Source organism: Sabethes cyaneus, chromosome 1, assembly GCF_943734655.1.
Source record: "Sabethes cyaneus chromosome 1, idSabCyanKW18_F2, whole genome shotgun sequence".
Taxonomy (NCBI): Eukaryota; Metazoa; Arthropoda; class Insecta; order Diptera; family Culicidae; genus Sabethes; species Sabethes cyaneus.
This window is the reverse complement of record NC_071353.1, coordinates 170,399,232-170,418,900: the sequence shown is the minus strand read 5'-3', so window position 1 is coordinate 170,418,900 and position 19,669 is coordinate 170,399,232. Positions and strand designations below refer to the sequence as shown.

Genomic DNA, 19,669 nt, shown 5'->3' with positions numbered 1-19,669 from the left:
ATGACTGGTAAAAACTGTGACTTATTGGAACTGCTACACAGACATAGCGAGCAACGACGTTACACGTTGCAATGGGATCAACGTGAAAAATCATTCCGGACATAGACTTTTCCTGTTTGTACACGATCTTGTTTGTTTTTACCGGCGTTGCCCGATTCCCACTATATAAAATTGTATCATCTAATTTAGCGTATGGTTGGTCTTCTTTCTGGTAGGTAGACCTAACAGAGATGCACAGTTTCACGAAGTAAAATTCAAAAAATAATGTAATTTCAAAAAGTTCTCACCCGTATTTTCGTTTTTTATGGTACATTGAAATAGCAAATTCGGGTTATTAGTTCAAGCTTCACCCAAAGTCTGGACGGCTGCTAGCTAAGCTTGGTCTATCGGTTGATGTTCAGGGCAATGATGATTGGAATCCCTTTCTGACCGTTTAAGATCAGGGTGGCGGTCATAATGGTTGATGTTTATTACCGTTCATTACCGTAATAAAACTGTGGAATGCCGAAAATAAGAACAATGCCATTCAAGTGGCTCCGGAACACCGAGGGTTGATGCAGGTGGTCTTAATCCCCCTTGTTATGCCTTTGATACACTCACTACAACACTGCACTTTCAACTACAACACTGCACTTGTACTTTAGCAAAAAACTATAAAAATACAGCACGCAAAATTTTTTCACTTCTGTTCGCAGGTTACTTCGATCATACAAATCAACTATCTGCACCGTCAAATAACAGAATTGCTGTAGAAAATATGAAGATGATTGACGTTCTGCATTCATCGCCTGCTTTGATTGACTAGTGGAAGAGAACCGGTATATTTTTTTTGTTCCAAAATTCTTTCCTATTGCTTTTCACTGTTAAAATAGTTTAATTTGGACCTGTAATTAAAAACATTTCATAAAATAATCTTTTACAAAAACAAAGCCTTTCTTTCAAACTACCTGTAGTACACTGCTACAATACACTGCTTTCTGTAGTTTTACTAATAAAATCATCAGCTTATATTTTAGTAATAACTTATAACACATCAATTACACAATTTTTCATTTTTATTACATTTAGACTTTTTTGTTTGAGCTATATGAGATATTTTTAATTATTATAAGCTTTTTTCCATTTTTTTTTTCGATTCGTGTTCAAATTTTTTCCTGTTGTTTTTCCACGTGTATGGTTGGTTGGTTGGTTTGTGTTTTTTTTTCTTCTTCTCTGTGATTCTGTACCTATGTCCAATTGAAATTTCCTGTTCCTACGGGTTTGTTTTTCGGTGTTTCTCGAAAATTTTGCCTCAAGTCTTCCTCTTTGCTTTTTCTTCTTCTTCCGCGCGCGCGATCGATCCAATTCAATCATCAATTAAAGCGACTGTTAAAAATAGATACGACATTGTTGTATGCTTACTTGTGTTTTTTTTTTTTGTTTTGCTTCGACAATAAATTTCACACTCTCCACTTAATAATGTTGGTTTTTTGTTCCGTTACTATTTTAGCTTACACAATTCAGTTTCGACACCCCAAAGTTTTTCATTTCCCTTTTTCCCCTCTGCTACTTTCTCTTTCGCTCTCTCTCGTCTACCGTCTACCGGTTTCTACTCCGCCGACATAATACCGTGCACCTGCTCCAGCTTGTAGGCAAGCCGCTGCTTCTGCGAGAATTCGTCCTCCTCCAGGGTGACCGTCAGTTGCTCGTTGTATTTGACCGCGTACGAGTACAGCTCGTGCAGGGCGCAGTTCGTGTTGAACTCGGTCGTGTGGAGCTGTGGGTGTGAAAATTGCTTATTTAGAAAATTGTTTAACGCTTCAGCAAAACTAAACACTACTAACCCGTGACTCTTCGGCGAGCATCGCGTTCATATCCTGATCAGATATGGCGGCCATCTCCCGAATGTCGCTGTAGTATCGTTCCACCCATTCACGATACGATGGAATATCCTTAGCGTATAAAAGCTTAGAACTAGGTGAGTCTTTCCCTGTTTGTATTGGAAGAAAAATCAGTTAGTTTATAAGAGGATTAAGGTTGATCGGTCACTTACCTAGCCTATGATCTGAAGTTGAACATGAGTCCATAAAAGTTTGAGCCACAACCGATAGGCAAGAATCCACTATGTTTGACTTGTGAATGTCAAACACGAAGTTAGGATTTTTGATGAGGTTCACCCAAAATCTAGAAAAGTAAAACATCCATTAGTTTGAAGAACGGTTTGGGATTCCGTGGAAGGGAGGTCATACCGCAACGGCAAACTGTTGCTCTTCCAGGTGTGCACCACCTCCGGATCGGTGATGCCATGCAAGAGAGCCTGATCGTCTAGGAAATCGAACATGTACTTTATTGCTAATGGTAGTGCGGAACCTCGATGTGCGGTGCTGAAGATTGTCTCGAACAGATCGTCGACGAACTTCTGCAGGGTGCCCTGTTAGCAACGAGAGAACGAAAATAATTAGTCAAGAATAGTCAAAGTAACAAATCTTATGTTTTTATACGGCGAAGTGAAAGTGACTAGTGACTAATACCAGCGGTATCAATATAACCACTGAATAACCAAACAATGATTCTTCCACTGAAAGTCCCATTACTAACATTCGATGGTAACTACGAGAGGTGGAATACGGCCAGGAAAGTCCTCAAGGTATGTACAAATTCGACAGCTCTTCTCGGACGATTCACCGGAAGCGAAAAGAGAGAAACTTGAGAAACCCGAAGGTAAACCATCCAATGAAAACTCTGCGGATAGCGTAGAATCCGATCTGAGGCATGTTCCCTTTTTGTTTGCCAATATCCAACAACAACACGTTTTAACAAAACGAAAAGATTTATCTGACCAGTCAGCATCCAATTCTGTTGTACCGACTGTAAACTGAAACCTCATTTAAAATCAGAAGCCATCACATCAGAAAGCTTTAAACGAGTTATGTGTACAAAGGAGTGCCTCCACGATGCCCTCATTGTGGAAAAATATGGGAAGCGGGTGTGAAATCAGTGAAGTGCAAGTGTCATTTGCGGCTCGTTTTAGCAGAACACCAGTTATCTCTCAAAGAGTTTAGTTCGGTTCTATGCCAGACCGAAGCTATACTGAATTCGAGGCCATTGACGATCCAAATGATGTGACAGCTATTACCCCAGGATATTCCTTAGCCGGCAGAGACTTTCAAACGATTGCAGAGCCTTCGTACTCGGATATAAAATAAAGTAGAGTCACTCTTACAATGGAGTATGACAAACATAATCAAATGTACGTGTCGTAATACTACAACCTAAGGATGCGTGCAAGTATGCTGTTAGGAAGAAGAGCTCCGTAGCCGTAAGGTTACCGAGTTACAGAATCATATCATAACCGAACACAACAGCTGAAGCGCATTTTTCCAACACAGATATCAAATTCGCCTAGGTTTAATCGTCTCGTCGTAAAGAATTTTCAATCTGTTGAGACGATGGACTCTAGTCATTTTTTCTGGCAGGTTTAATCGCGTTCGAGAGAAATTTGTTGGCACGAGAGGGCTTTGTCACTCTTTTTGGAGCACTTCCCAAGCAAGGACATCAAAATTGGCTAGGTTTAATTGCGGTGTTAAGAAATATTGTTGAGACGAGGGCAAACTTTGTCACTTGTTTTGCCTTACTTCCCAAGCACAGATATCAAATTGGTATAGGTTTAGATCATCGTAAAGAATCTTCCAACCAATAACAAAGCGAGGATTTCCTGTAGGACAATGCTTTTCATTATTTTCAATTTTTCAATAGTACGTACTTTGTAATCAATTGGTTTCATTATTATTGGTATGAATAAAAACTGGCATAAAAAAAGAAAAACGAAAGATAAAACAAGACAGAATAGGAGGGTAAACGAGACACAAAAAGAAAGAGAAAAAAATGAAAAAGAGAACTTTTTCTTCAAGCAGCGAGACAAAAACGAGGGGTTTTCGTAGAAACACATGAAGAATGAAAAAAAAACTAAGAATGATGAGAAAAGAGGAGAAAACAGAAACTGAGAAAACCGGGATAGAAAGCGAGGAAAAGAAAAAGTGAAGATGCGAGAGCAGGATAATGGAGAAGCGCGAGCAGAAAAGAAAAAAGCGCAGTAAAAATGAAAACGAAAAAAGGGATAAAATGGCCAAGAAAAACAGAACACTGCAGAAAAGGAGAAAAAGTAGGACATATTAAGCGGAGGAACGAAACAGACGAAAACGGTAAACGGGAAAGAAAAGTTGAAAAGCGATAAAAGACCGGGCCCGAAAAAAAAGTAAAGGGAAAATAGAAGAACAGCGAGAGAAAAAAGTAAACCGTTCGAGGCCACGAGGCAAATGGGAGAAAGTGCTCAAACAGGATATAAAAGGAGAAATATAGGGTTAAAAACGGAAAAGTGGGACGGAAAAAGAGAAGAAAAAGACGACAAATGGACCAGAGAAAAAGGTAAAATGGAAGAGAAAAATATGAAAAACGAGATAGACAAAGAGAACTGGAGAGGAAAGGAAAAAGGGAGACGATTAAATAAACGTGACAAATAGAATGGGAAAACGCGGTATTCGAAGGCAAATAACGAGAAAGAAAGGAGACAAAAAGAGCTGGAAAAAGACAAAAACTGCGAAGCAAATAAAGAAAAAGAGAAGAGAAAAGACGAATAAAGGGAAAGAAAATAACAAAAAAACGAGTGAAATTTGAAGAAAAAAAGACTGAATAAGAATAAGAAAAAATGTAATAGAAAACGAAGAAAACCGGAAAAATGTAACAGGAAATACGGAACAAAAAAGGAAAATGATAGAAATAGAGGAAAACGGAAGGAAAGTAAGAACATAAGCCTAGAAATTGGTACAGAAATAGAGAAAAAATTTAGCAAAAAGTAGAGAAACGAGACTGGAAAGTAGAAAAAATGCAGCAGAAAATAAACAAAACGTGTGAGAGAGTAGGACGAAAAATGTCAACTTTCTAATTTCGTGTCCATGTTCGCTTCCCCGCTCTGTCTGTTCTCATGTTAAGTTTTCAACAAACAAGCCAACATGGGCATCTCTATCGAACTCCCGCACTTATGCTGTGACGAGTCTTTGCCAGTGTTTCAGCTACGGTCATCGCTCTCGTTCATCATTGCAACCCGAGCAGCTAATACCGATTGATCGCGAGGGCTCGCACTCCCAACCACGTGTGTAAGGGAGGGCGTAAGATGAAGATCCTTATAATCTTGTGTGCCTTACGGGCTGTTAGCTGCTCACGAGTTGCTCGCCTCGTGAGTGAACGGTGCAGGAAGATGCTGCGAGCCTGCGCCCTCGCGGGTGTGTAGATAGCAGAATGTATGCACACAGCACTGGTGGTTGTTTATCGTACGCTTGCGTCAGTGGTGTAAGCGTTGGATGCTATGCTTCTCATACTTGCTTGTGAGTGAGATGGGAAGTGTTTGCTTCTCGCTCGATTTACAATATTGATCCAAAATTAAATCCAATTTATTGTCAACTTCAATTCTAATTTTAAGTTCAATTTTGCATCCAATTGTAAGTCAAATTTCAACAAAGCGTGTAGGGCGCTATATCTGTGCATATTAGCGTTGATAAGAAGAAATGCTTATCAACGTAGGGACTTTATTGGTTCGTTTCATTATCCCTGATTTCCCTGATCGCGGATAAGTTCAAGTTGTCACGTGGTTTTTGAGCCGTAAATCTCGCATGTGCATAGTATTTTTCGATATAAGTTAAATTATGGTTGGATATGAGCACCATTGGCATTATATTAAATTGGTCAAAAGGTATTTTTTATATCTTAATTTACATAATTACTGACTTTACAAGATAATTTTCGAATATCCAGGTTAGTCTCATGTAACTGGTGCCTACATACTTACATTATCCATCTAGCTCCCCCTACTAACATCAATTCCTTTCCCGGAGTATTTGTGAAGATGCAGAGGATTCCCTGGTCTTCAGTAGCAACAAGTATTGGACTAACATTCCTTTCCATCCCACCAGGACCCGCATTCGGACGTGGCCAGCGTCGGTATTGATCAGCATGCAGGGACCTGATAAGGTTGCACAATGAGAAATAGTGTGCTGTCCCAAGTATGCTCTTTCCAGCCATCATTTTGCAATTTTCATCGGTCCTAGTCAATAACGGAGTAGCAGCACACGAGCGGTATCCTATGCTTATGCTTATGCTTAATAAGTTTCATTTTCATTTCATTTTCATCTTTCATTTTTCGTGACGCTCGCATTTTTCGATTTTTTGGAATGACCCTACACCAGCTACCTTCCTGAAAGACGTAGTCCTACGTCAAAAGGAACGTTATACAAACTCGACAAACATTGCTCCAATGACCCTCCCTTACTTAATTTTCCATGTCTTTTATTCTAGCTAGTTTCTATTTGGGACGTGATCGGACGCGTTTTCTTTCGTAGTAAACCATCCACTAATTCGAAGCTATAGAGTAAGGAGGGGTAAAAGTGCGATTCAATAATTTATCGGTGCAGATTCCGAATAAATTGACTACATTGGCAGGGATAGGCTACTACTTGACAGCTTGAATCTAACGTAAACTTTGGTTGCTTACGAAGCATAATTGCTGAGTTATGTGCAAATGTTATTTTGGGGCGGTTTTGATGTAATTTTTCGTTATACGGCAAATGCGATATCAACAGGAGGATATTACTTGTTGAAAATTTGTAGCAGCGTTTTACATCACTCACATATCTGTTTTGAAAATACGGTGAAAAGAATTTACAAAATGTATTTCGCTTTTCCGTAATTTAATCTAACCCCGTCAAGCGCCTAGAGGGGTAAAAGTGCGATTCATGGACGAGGCAAAAATGTATAGCTAATTATATACAGCTTTAGGCACTATATTACAGATACTAGAAATGGAAGATCTGCAGAAAACTGTGTACTCTACAGATGTTGGCCGAAGGAAAACAATGTTTTTCCATTGATGAAACAAAAAACAAACGTTTGGAAAAGTTTCGATCTAACGGAGGCTGCAATACACCAGCGCAAAATAGGAAAGGTGCAAATTAAGAATATTCCTTACCGAAACATAGCGCAGATTGAGGATAATATGCTTTTGTTAGCTACTGTTGTGCTAATTTCATGGATTCGAGCTTCGCACTTTTGCACCGCTAGTGGGGTAAAAGTGCGAATCGGCACTGGATCAGAAGAAAGAAGAATTTATTTTGCAAAACTCTATTATTGCAGATGATTTATAGTTGAATGTGAAGACATTGAGTTACTGCATCACTATAAAATATAAAATGTCGTTGTCCTTCTTTACATCTCACGAAAATTGATGACAACTTCAAACATCGCACTTATGCCCCGCCCTACTCTACTCTCAGTTTTCCATCTTTTCAATCAATTCTCCTTCCGAGGGGCTCTGTAGCCGCAAGGTTACTGAGTCTACTTTGATAAGCGAATGGTCATGGGTTCGAATCTTAGTAGAATCAGGCCATTCGATGTCAAAGTGACTTTAGCATGGGTGGGTTTATTCTCAGGCCCCTCATCACCCTTCCTTCATGCTGAATTCTATATTATACCGATAGGGCATATTGACAGTACAAAAATGACTCTTGTAGTAAAATGCACTGGTTTAGCCACGCCAAGGATGGCTATAATTGGGGACTGCGCGCTGTCATGTGGAACCAGGTGGGTAAAGTAGAGAAAAGCATTGAAGGAAGGTTACCCAATTTACACAAAAGCACGCATAAAATTCAATAAGCATATCGCTCAATCAATAGCGATTATAGCAAAAATAAATGCAGTGCGGGTTATACAGCAAACACCCGGGCAATATCACAATAGATCAACGATACTGGTCGCAGTGATGAGTCCATACAGGAATAAAAAAATCTCCTTCAGCACTCTGCGTTATTATTTTTCTATTGAACATGGTCGTTCTCTGAACCTTGGTATTGTGCCTTAGTTTTGCTGTTGGTATTGGTCTTCCTCTTGCCGTTACTCCCCAAGCAGCACATTTTTCGGACTTATGGTTGCAGAAACTTATTTATGACTGAAATTAGTCATAAATCGGTTGCCACAACTGGTTTGTAACAACTGTGCTAGCATGGTCTTGGTTTCACTCTTGAGCTTGGTCTCGCCCTTAGTTCTAGTTTAGCACTTGGTCTTTTCAGGGTCTTGGTCTTCTTCTAGGTCTTGATCTTCCTCTTGGTCTTAGTCTTGGTCTTGCTCTTGGACCTGGTCATCCTCTAGGTTTTAGTTTTGGTCTTCCTGTTGTACTTGGTCTTACTCTTAACTTTAGGCTTACTTTTACTCTTAGTCTTTTTATTGATCTTGGTTTTGCTCTTAGTCTTCCTCTAGGTCTTGGTGTTGATCTTCCTCTGGGTGATGGTCTTCCACTTGGTATGGGCCTCTCTTGGTCTTGGTCTTCCTCTTGACCTTTGTCTCGTGATCTCGTGAATGCCTCGTGAATTTCATAACTACGCGTAAAAATAAACGCGTAGAGCATAATTCGCATGAAAATAGTCACGTAAAATATGGCGTGAAAAGCGACTTTAGTGTACTTCTACTCGGTATGCTAAATCCCTACAGATAACGGGTGACAACTAAAATTTTGGATTTTTTTCGAGGCCCATAAACTCAACAACAAACGAGCTAAGGGAGAAATGAGTGTGTGTATGTGTTAGCTCTTTCTCTCCTCTTTCTGTCAGTATTTTTTGTTTTATTTATGCTAGCCAACTTATCACTAAGGGTACAAATGCCCTATGGGTTTGTAGTAAAGCCGTGGGGAAAACATGGGGACTACGACCAAAAACTGTCCATTGGATTTACTTGGCAATAGTTCGTCCGAAAATTACATACGCCTCACTTGTATGGTGGCCCAAACCAAACTTAATGAGGTAACCGGTCAAGTAAAGCTAGGTAAACTACAGAGGCTTGCTTGTATTTCAATAACTGGAGCAATGAAAAGTACACCATCAGTTGCTTTGGATGCCCTTCTTAACCTGTTGCCTCTGCATCAATTTGTGAAGCAATAGGCCGCGAAAAGTGCCCTGCAATTCAAACGGTATAACAAGATTTTACACGGTGATCTGACAGGACATTTAAGGATCGTTAAGGATTTTAGGCTAAACTCAGATATTCCTACAATTGAAGATTGGATGACAACGAAGACAAACTATGACGTTCCCTTCAAAGTGGTTAAATCAAGCCGCTATGTTTGGAAGTCTGGTGGGCCAAGTTTGCATCAAGGTTCAATTGTGTTACTAATACTAATACTAATGGGTCGAAGATGGTGAAAATACTGGATCTGGGGTTTTTGGCCCTGGAGTCCGGAAAGTTATACCAATGGGTCATAGCCCAACAGTATTTCAAGCAGAAATTCACGCCATTATTGAATGTGCGAATATCTGTTTAAATAGGCTGTACAGATTTGCAAAGGTCCGCATATTTTCAGATAGCCAAGCGGCTCTCAATGCGCTTAAAGCTTTTACTTGTAAATCGAAGCTAGTGTGGGAATGCATTCTCTCTCTCTTAGGCAATTGGCCAGTAGGAACGAAGTAACTTTATACTGGATGCCCGGTCATTGTGGTATTGAGGGAAATGAAAAAGCCGACAGTCTAGCAAGAGAAGGTTCTGCATCAAACTTCATTGGTCCGGAACCGTTTTGCGGAGTCCCGGAGTGTGCTCTAAGAACCGAAATAAGAAAATGGGAAATGTCCATGGTAGAATCAAATTGGAACGCCACGGACACATCCAGACAAGCAAAAAGATTCATAAGACCAAATGCAGCAAAAGCCCAGATCTTATTAAATCTTAGTAAAAAAGATCTTCGGGTAATTACTGGTCTGTTGACTGGTCACTGCCCGAGCAAATATCACTTAAACAAAATAGGTAAAAATGATACTACTGAATGTCGTTTTTGCCAATTAGATATAGAAACTATTGAACATATACTCTGCAATTGTGGAGCATTATTCAATCAAAGGATGTCAATATTTGGAAAGGGGTTGTTAGAGCCTTTCGAAATTTGGCAAAGCGATCCTGGTAGAGTATTAGGCTTTACACAACGAGTCGAGCCTAACGGGGACCGTGTGCTATGTTAACCATTGTCCATCACACCTTAATTGTGATAGGATATCTAACTAACACCAGATCAAATATGGGTCATACAACAATATTCCTTATCAATGGACGCAGTTGTAATATGGCTCTACAGGAGAGAGAAAAAAAAATGCTAGCTAAGTTTTGCTAAAAATTGCATCAAAACAAGAAGCATTCCGCGAGCGCGTTGTTCACTTCTACGAACTGCCACAAAAATCTCGACAAAAAATATACGGTACAACATGTAAAAAGCGAATATGTTGCGGCTTCGACTGTTTACCATATCCTTATATGAAACTATTCGCAAGTAAAGTAGTGGAAGACCAGCCAAAATTATGGACGCAGAAGGACATCGTTCTCTCTCTCTCGTTTCTTCAACAACAAGCCCTCTGGTTTGGCTATCAATTAAGATGCAGCAGACGAATGTTTGAAGAAAATTTTGATCCCGTTTCTACGAAAACATCATGCAGATGGACAATACGTGTTTTGGCCGAATAGAGCATCATCGCATTACGCCAAAAAACACAATCGTTCCTGAATACACATTCGATCCCATTTTTACCCAAAAACTACGACCCGAAAAATCTGTCGCAGTGCGCCCAATCGAAGATTTCTTCGGGATTTTGAGTTCCCTGGAGTACAAAAATAACTGGAGAACCACGAATTGCAAAAAGTTGATTGGTAGAATCAAGAGATGCATTCGCAAAGTTGACCAGACGGCCGTACAATGCTCCTGTTTCGATGTCAAACGAAAGTTTCGTCGGACAGTCGGTTACGGACCGTTTTCAAATGTACACTAATTTTTTTTCAACAATGGATAATGGATAATTTCGGTAGATCAGATCTTCTTCATGTATCTTTGCCTTTTTTTGACAGCTTGAAAAAAAATTCCAAAATTTTAGTTGTCACCCGTTAGACGGTTTTGGAAAGAAAATGACGGCTAGAAGCCAAAATCTACTGTAGATGTTATTTCAACCAGAACGATTCAGTATTTTGCGTCAAAACTTTTACAAAAAATGGTCTTTCTGTATTTGATTTTAGCCCAGCGGTGATTCACCACTTTCAATGGTCTTCTTAATGGTTTCGAAAATGGATGCTAAAAGTCAAAAACCTCTTGCAAAATGGACTTATAGAGAAAGGAAGTTGTCATTATTTTATTGTTTGCATGAAAAGTTCTACAAAATGGCGTTTTAAGAACGGAAATAAAAACTGATTTTTTTACGCTATTGTGAAGTCCTAGATGGCGAACGATAACTTAGTATTTTTCTTGACAATAAACCATTTAAAGGTTAGTCAGAAATAGATGTTTAAAGCCATTTTGAAATACAACATGGTGGACGATACACTCCGAAACCTGACATGCATAGAGACGAGGGAGAGAATCTAATCACAAACGAGCGCGAGGTGTTTTTCGTTTTTCGTTAATCAGACCTCAATGGCGAAGTTGCACAAGGAGACGAAACGGAAGTTAACCTAGGAATGCCCATGGAAGATAGTAATGTCCCGACACCTGATCTCCAAGAAGTCAATCACGTTGCTGAAGACAAACAAAGCTGCTGGTAAGGACCGCCTACCGGCAGACCTTCATAAACATGGCCGAGAAACGCCGGCAACGGCTGTACACTGTGTAATTTCCAAGATTTGAAAGAAACAGAAGCTACCGGAGGAATGGATGGAAGAAGTGGTCTGTCCCATCTACAAAAGGAGTAATCGGCTCGGCTGCTGCAACTAGCGCGGCATAACGCTGGTAAACACCGCCTACAAGGTACTTTCCCAGATCCTCTTATGCCGGCTGTCATCGATAGCACAAAGAAATTCGCAGGGAATTAACAGGCGCGCTCTTCATGCGGGCTCGCGCCACCATGAACCAAATGTTCACCATCCGACAGATCTTACAGAAAAGGTCGGGAATACAACATGCCCACGCATCATATCTTTATTGATTTCGAAGCAGCATACGATACCATCGATTGAGACCAGCTGTGAAAGATAATGCACGAACACGGTTTTCCGGATAAACTGACGCGACGTATTAGAGCTATGGCTTGGATCAAGTGATGTGTTTCGAGTCCCTTTGAGACACGAAGAGGGTTGAGACAAGGTGACGGCTTATTCTGCATGTTGTTCAACATCGTTCTTAAGGAGGTGATCCGACGAGCGGACAAACGCGAAACGAGAGGTGCGATTGTCACCAAGGGTATTCATCAACGTCAGACTGAAAGCGGAACCTAGGAGGATTGGGCTTAAAATAAATGCTTAAATAAATAAATTCGTGTATTTGAAATCGCTGGTGACCGCGGAAAACAACACAACTAAGAAGATCCAGCGACGCATTCAAGCCCTTCGCAAAACGCTACGATCAAGAGGCATACGCCGCCGCACATAGCTAACAATTTAAATACAAAACGCTTTATTAGAATGGTAGTTCATTTTGGACTTGAAGGTGTAAGGTTGCCGCCACCAGCCTCGACCAAGCCAAAAATGATTTGCAACTTCAGAGATGACTGGGAAATTGAAAGCGGCTTCTTGAGACGGCACGAGTCACCCCGTCTCTAGGCTGTTGGCATCAATAACGGTGGACGATTATTTAGTGTTTAGCATGAAAATCCCTCGAAAACCTTTTCTATCGAACCAAAATTGTTGTAAAAAGTCAAAACAGACATTTAACGCCAATCGGAAATCCTCTGTAATCTCTATAAAATAGATTATTTAAGCACAAAAGTGGCTGAACGAAGTCAAAAAAAGTCGATTTTGATGCCATTTTAAAATCCAAGATGGTGGGCAATTTAGTATTTCACATGAAAACTCCTACAAAATGGGCTTTGGTATTACTAAATGGACTTTTATAGAACGGAAATTCCCGTTGGAAATTAAAGTCGTTTTTTGACGGTAAATTTTACATGTTATATAAAAACCCGTAAAAATTGACTTGAACAGAAATGGCTGCTTTAACGCCATTTTAAAATTTTAATTTAAATTTTTAAAATGGAGTTTTGGAGGACAGAAATTCTTGTTAGAATTTAAAATGTATGTTTGACGCCTATTTGAATAACAAGAAGGCGAACGATTAATTCATATTTTGCATGAAAAGCCGCACAAATTAAACTAAATGGATGTTTAACCTCATTTTGAAATCTAAGATGACGGACGATTATTCAGTATTTTGTTAGGAAATGTTGTTTGATGCCATCTTCAAACCGACGATGATACACAAAATGAACATTTCAAGAGGTCCAAAATGGATGTTCAACGCCATTTTGATATCCAATATGGTGGACAATTATTTAGCATTTTGCAAGAAAACTCTTCCAAAGAAACGGCATGGCAGGAAATTTTTAGAATGGGAGTGGCTGTTAGAAGTCAAAAATAGAATTAGATGTTTTATGTCATCTTAAAATTCAAGATGATAGATTATTCTGCAGTATTTTGTTTAAAAATCTTCACGTCGAGTTTTTTTTTATAACGGGAGTGACTAGTGCAAGGCGAATATTAATGTTTGACACGATTTTAAATTCCAAAATGGCGAACTGTAGTTAAATTTTTCGTTGAAAGCTTCTATAATATGAACCTTTTCCGAATAATTGTAACTGCTGGGTATGATAAGTCAGCGTTTGATGTTATATGAAATACAAAGCACCTACCTTGGTGGCCAGTAGCCGGGTCAGGTAGATCTCCGAGACCATCTTGTTGACCCGCTCGCCCTCCTTCGAGCCGTCGCTGTCGTGGTGCTTCACCAGGTGCCAGTACTTGATACTGTTCTCCTGCATGTCCACATTCATCGGACTGCCGGCCCGGCTGAACGGTGGCGACGGCGAAACGTACTTCGATATGTTTAGTGTTTCATATTTGTGGATTTTCTCCGGATACTTTTCCCCTATTAACGTAATGTTGTAGATGGAGCTTTCCTTCGGTACCAGACTCAGACAGGCGCCATCGTTGACGCGATAATGGTGCAACGTGTTCAGCTTCTTCCACTCGCCATCAGTCTTCGAGGTCGAGTCCTCATCGTAGAGGATCACCCGGCCGGAGCTGCCGGTGCGCCACTCCAGATCCAGATCCTCCTTCCTGGGCCGCTGGCTGCACGGGATCGCCTTGTAGATCGTGTCCAGACACTTCTCCTTCACCTGACCGATGCTGTCGCAGTCCAGCACCTTGACCGGAATGTTCTCCGTGTTGGTCGGAATCATTTCGATATTATTGCACAGAATCGGAGGCTGCGTAATGCTCGCGTACACCGTCAGGACCTTGAACTCGATCATCTGCCGAATCAGTTTCTCCTCGCTTAGCGAGTAGCGCGCTTCGTGCGTGATGGCATCCACCGGACCCTTATCGATTTGACCTTTGACGGCTCGGAACAGCATGTACAGTGGTTCGCCGGCACATTCCTTCAAGAACTTGTACAACAGAAAGGTGAACCAAGCGGAAAGCATCTTTTCCGCTACGGACTCCGTCCGTCTTAGCAACAGCTTCGGATGGCTTTTTCCGTCGATACACTTTTCGATTAATTCGGCCAGCAAAGTCTTCAGGATGTCCGTGCAGTATTCCAACTTACTCTGAAGAGTAACCATTATGAGTGAAGCAACGTTAACGCGTTCTCGCATCGAGAAGTACCGATTGCTCTCCAATGTCCGAATAAACAGCAGCAAAAAGGTTTTGTTCATCACCAATTGACCGAACAGACGTAATCCCTTCTCCTTCCGAAGCAGTTCCGGTTTCTCCCATTGGAGCACGACATGATCGTCGTGATTCGGGAACAAAATCTTCATAGCATACGTCCTATAGTCCAGATAGGGTATACCTCCTGAGGTAATGTCCCCACCCAGATCCGTCATTTCCGTTTGCAGTTCGGCAAAAGCTTCCTTACACTCTGCGGCCACCCGCAGCTCCAGGATATCCATCTGTTCCTGCATGTTCTTAAGCACACGATTGTTCTCACTCGTTTTCTTTCGATACGCAATGACCAGCGCGATGAATATGATGAAGAAAACTATCGAACCTCCGATGACGATCATCGTGACCGCCTTGTTGTTGATCGACGGCAGTATACTGGCCGTTGAGTAGCTCATATAACCGATGTCATACGTCAGCGAGTTCCCGATTATAACCTTCACGTTGACCTTCTTGATTTCCTGATCAACTGGCGGTCGACAGGTCAGTTGCTGCCGCGACAGTGAGGTGATATTACAGATGGCATTGCTACCGATTTTAACTACCACATCGCTTTCCTTGCACGCCCGATCCAGATTCCGACCGTTGATCGTCAAATACTCACTGTTGAAGTGCTTCAGATTCTCCTCGAACGGAAAGTAAACCGGATTCGGGTACAGCTCGAACCGACTGCCCAGCTTGGTGGACAGATTCTTCACCGATTTAACGTCGTCCATGATAAAACCGTACTCCAGCTGCAGCGGTTCGTCCAAAAAGAGGGTGTCGTCCTCCTGCAGGTCGATCTCCGGCGAGTTGCACTGCATCTCCTTGTTCGAGATCGACTGGCACTCGTTCAGGAAGATCTGATCCATATAGTAGACGTAGATTTTCGGCTTCTGAATCGAGAAAAAGTTCTGGCCGACTACGAAGATTTTAATGCCACCAGCTGGGATTCCTGAGTTTGGAAAAAAAAGGTTTGGCTTTAATTTTGTCGGTATTATGGGGAGTAGAAGAGTCTTACCTCGCGCAGTTCTCGTTTGTCCGGGGTCACCGGAGGTGACATAGTCGATTGACGGGTTCGCCACGTACTCAAAGTTATCCCCACCAAACTCTCGCTTTCCACTGTCGAATTCCATTCGCAGTTTTCCTTGCATCTGATTCGAAACCGCGGTCGTTCTACAGGTGGCCTCATTCTCGTCGGTACTATTAACCAAAATAATAATTAAATTTCTAACCAAAAAGAGCAAAGGAGAAAAGCCTTACCTCAAAATCTCACAAGGGTGCTGATCCAGGAACGCTTGCACCCGGCTTCCCGTGTTCAAATCCTTACCGACAATCTTAATAATGGTACCCCCGGCAATTGGTCCAAACTTCGGCCCAAAATCGGTAATTTCCGGATCAACAAACACAAAATCATACGTCGACTCACCGCGAAAATCGGAAATCTGCACCACCACGTGTCCGGACCGATGCGTTTTCACCCCAGGCCCATCCACCTTGCACACGATCTCCTTCGTCTGCACGTACAGCTCCCGGAACGGCATACAATCAATACCGGCAATCTTAATCCCCCCATACACGTCCTCAAACTTCTTCCCCAAATTAATTCCCCGAATCGTAATGTTCGTTCCACCCTCCCACGGACCCGTCTTCGGGTCGAACGAATGAATCTCCGGATTCGGACAGGTCTGCTGATTGTTCAGCCAATCCTTCTTCTCCAGCCCCTCAACCTTGCCGGAAATCCCACACTGATCCTCCACCTCGCATGTATTAGACGACGAACACCAACCACATTTATACTTTTCATCTAACGCCAAGCAAACACCACAGCTATCTGACATATCTCTACAGCGATAAATTACGACTGAAACGAAAAAAAAAACTCGTTTTAAAAAACCAACCCAAACTGTTTTGAACCCGACCAAACTCACCATGTATATTATTAGGATTGTCCAGCGGTTTCGAACCACCCCAGATGACGGCGAACGTCGCCGTCAGCTTCGGCGTCTTCGCCGTATAGGAAAACTCCATCGCGTCACAGTAGATGGTATCGCCCAGCAGCTGGGCGTTGACGCTCGTCACCCGACCCTCGACGTTGAATTGACACACGAACCGCGTCTGCACGATGAATTGACCGATGATATGCACCTTCACCTTGACGGACTTCTTCGAACCGGCCGGTACCAGAATTTCCGGCCCGTCGCCCGTTACGTTGATCGTCGGACAGAAACCCGGCCCCGAGCGGTAGCTAGGGCCTATCCGGCTGATGCCCGTCACCAGGATGTCGTTGCGGCAGTTCTCGGCCGTATCGTGCGTGCAGCGGTGCGCTTCGACGCACCAATCGCACGGGAACTGCGACGAGACGCACTGCGTACACGAGAGGTGCGTACTGCAGTCGAAGAAGGTGAACTTCGTCGATACGATGTCCGGCCCTTGGGAGGTTTTGATCGAGAGCTGCGCGTTGAAGTGGTCTGCAATGGGATTGGGGGGAAAAATGAAATGATCAGTTAGTTGATTGCAATTACAATATATATTGGTTAACTGATAAAACAGGAAGCAAAATTAGAATTTTATGAATATTATTTTGAGAACAATCTTTTTGCTTTCTATGATGAAATACAGATCTGTTTAAATATCCGACCGCTGAATACAAATGTTGCCAAGAACTGCGAAAGAAAGAGAGACCAAGGGCGATATCTAGATCAAGACCAAGATCGAGGTCAAGACCGAGACCGAGACCGAGATCGAAACCGAGGCACAGATCGAGACCAAGACCAAAGCAAAGATCAATACCATAGCCAAGGCTGAGATTAAGATTAAAGCAAAACCTTGGGCTTGGGTCGATATCGAGAGGAAGGCCAAGACCGAGACCAAGGCCGAGATCGAGACCAAGGCCAAGGGTGATACGCAGCTCAAGGCCAAGGACTAAACCGAGTTTGACGAGATTGAGAAGACGAGACCACCGAGACCAAGACATAGGCCAAGATTTAGGATGAGATCGAAGCTGAGAACAAACCCGAAACCAACACCGAGGCCAAGATCAAAACTGAGGTATCTCAACCAATGCCAGGCAGATACCAAAGCCAAGATCGTTATCAATACCATGACCAAGGCTGCGATCAAGCTTGGGCTTAACGTCTTTCTAAGACTTCGCAGCCGGTTATATGACGACTATTTGTTAAAATCCAAGGCCAAGGCCGAGATCGAAAGCAAGACCAAAGCTGGGATCAAGACCAAGGACAAAACCACGATCGAGATCGAGACCAAGGTCGAGACAGATATAAAGGACAAGGTTGGGATCGAGATCAAGGCCATTGATAACACCAAGGCCAAGGTGGAGCCGAGATCAAAACCAAAGTCTAAATTGAGCCAAAGGCCAATGCCGAGATCGAGACCAAGGCCAAGCTCGAACTCTAGACCAAGGCCGAGATCAAAACCAAAAACAAGACCAAGGCTGAAACTGGGATTGAGACCGAGATCAAAACTGAGGCCGAGATTGAAGCAAAGCCGAATTCAGTCCAAGGCCGAGATCGAGACCAAGGTCAAGATTAAAATCAAGACAAAGGCGGGATCGAAACTAAAGCCAAGGCCGAGACTGACAGCAAAGCCGACATCAAACCTAAGGCCGGGATCGAGAAGGGCCGAGACTGGGATCGAGACCAAGACCAAGGACGAAAACGACAGCAAAGCCGAGCTCGTAGTTAAGGCAGTCCGAGACCAAGGCCAACGTAGATCCAGACCTAGATCGAGACCGAGGTCTAGGCTGGGAGCGAAACCAAGGCCGAGATCATAACTGATGTTAACCACGCCCCCCAGTTAACTTCGAGGTACGATGCTGGCCTAACAAGCTAGTCGTCGTATGTTCGAATATCGGCTAGGTGGTGCTTGCTAGATAGAGTCAGTAGGATCGCTGTACTGGTCCCGTAATTTTCCTGTACTCTAACAGCCGGTTACGAATTTCAGAGTAACTGAAATCGCCACCGAGGTAGACCTAGAGAGACCAATGATGCAGACCGCAACCGAGGGATTATCTATGACTGGCCGAGTCACAAATGGCCGAAACCCCAAATGACCAAATGACGGAATTTCAAATGGTCGATACACGAATGACCGAATGTAATATTCGGCCGAAAATATTCACGGTCTTCAACGTGCACAAATGTTGAGTATAGTGTATGCTGTCCTTACTCGCTACCGCTCGTTTGGACTCCACTAAGAAATAATTCCTACAGGCAGTAGGCATTCCTATTCAGGCTTCCGAAATATTTCGACTTTTCATTTTAAGCCTTTCAAGACTAAGCCAAAGAAGGATTCAGCCTTTCGTGATTCGGCCAAATATAATTTTGGCCTCCTGGGACAATTGTTTAAATTCGTGGTTTTGGAATTCGAAAACCGTTTTTTCAATCAAAACCGAGGCCGAGATCGAAACAAGACCGAGATCGAGGCTTAGACAAAAACGGAGATCGAGATGAAGACCAAGGTTAAAACCGCAATCAATACCATAACCAGCTGAGATCAGGATCAAAGTCAAGTCTTATGTTTAACGTCTTTCTAAAACTTCACCCTTATTTATCGACAAACTTCGCAGCCGGATGTATGACGACTAGCTTGTAAGAATTAAGAGATCAAGACCAAAGCTAATGCCGAGATGGAAACCAATCGAGACGAGGCTAAGATCTAGATCGAGACGAAAACCAAGGTCGAAATGGAGTCCAATGGAGGCCAAGACCGAGATCAAAGTCGAGTTGAGACCAAAGCCGAGGCAGGGATTGAGAACAAGGCCAACTGCGAAGGGAGATAGAGATTGATAGTAAGATGAGGCCGAGACCAAGGTCAAGGGTGAGACCGACACCAAAGCCGAGACCAAACTGAGATCGATGGTAAACCCACGATCGAGCCCAAGGTCAAGATCGAAACTGAGATTGAGATCGAGATCGAGATAAAGACTATGGCTGGGATCGAGACCAAGGTCCAGACCAATATCAAGACCAAGCCCAAA

The 19,669-nt window shown here is 42.5% G+C and overlaps 1 protein-coding gene across 3 annotated transcripts in view; it reads right to left on the bottom strand.

Annotated features, from left to right (window-relative positions):
* Window positions 1-988: 988 nt before the first annotated feature.
* The window catches only part of LOC128745393 (plexin-A4), a 114,944-nt gene continuing 96,263 nt past the window's right edge, over window positions 989-19,669 (bottom strand). For all 3 annotated transcript variants that reach the window (XM_053842478.1, XM_053842460.1, XM_053842469.1), the window contains 8 exons: window positions 16,602-17,141; window positions 15,934-16,534; window positions 15,692-15,873; window positions 13,665-15,625; window positions 2,229-2,410; window positions 2,033-2,163; window positions 1,824-1,969; window positions 989-1,756 (listed from right to left, as the gene is read on the bottom strand). In XM_053842478.1, coding sequence (XP_053698453.1) covers window positions 1,589-1,756; window positions 1,824-1,969; window positions 2,033-2,163; window positions 2,229-2,410; window positions 13,665-15,625; window positions 15,692-15,873; window positions 15,934-16,534; window positions 16,602-17,141 — 3,911 coding nt within the window. In that variant the 3' untranslated portion in view covers window positions 989-1,588. The remainder of the gene's footprint in view (window positions 1,757-1,823; window positions 1,970-2,032; window positions 2,164-2,228; window positions 2,411-13,664; window positions 15,626-15,691; window positions 15,874-15,933; window positions 16,535-16,601; window positions 17,142-19,669) is intronic.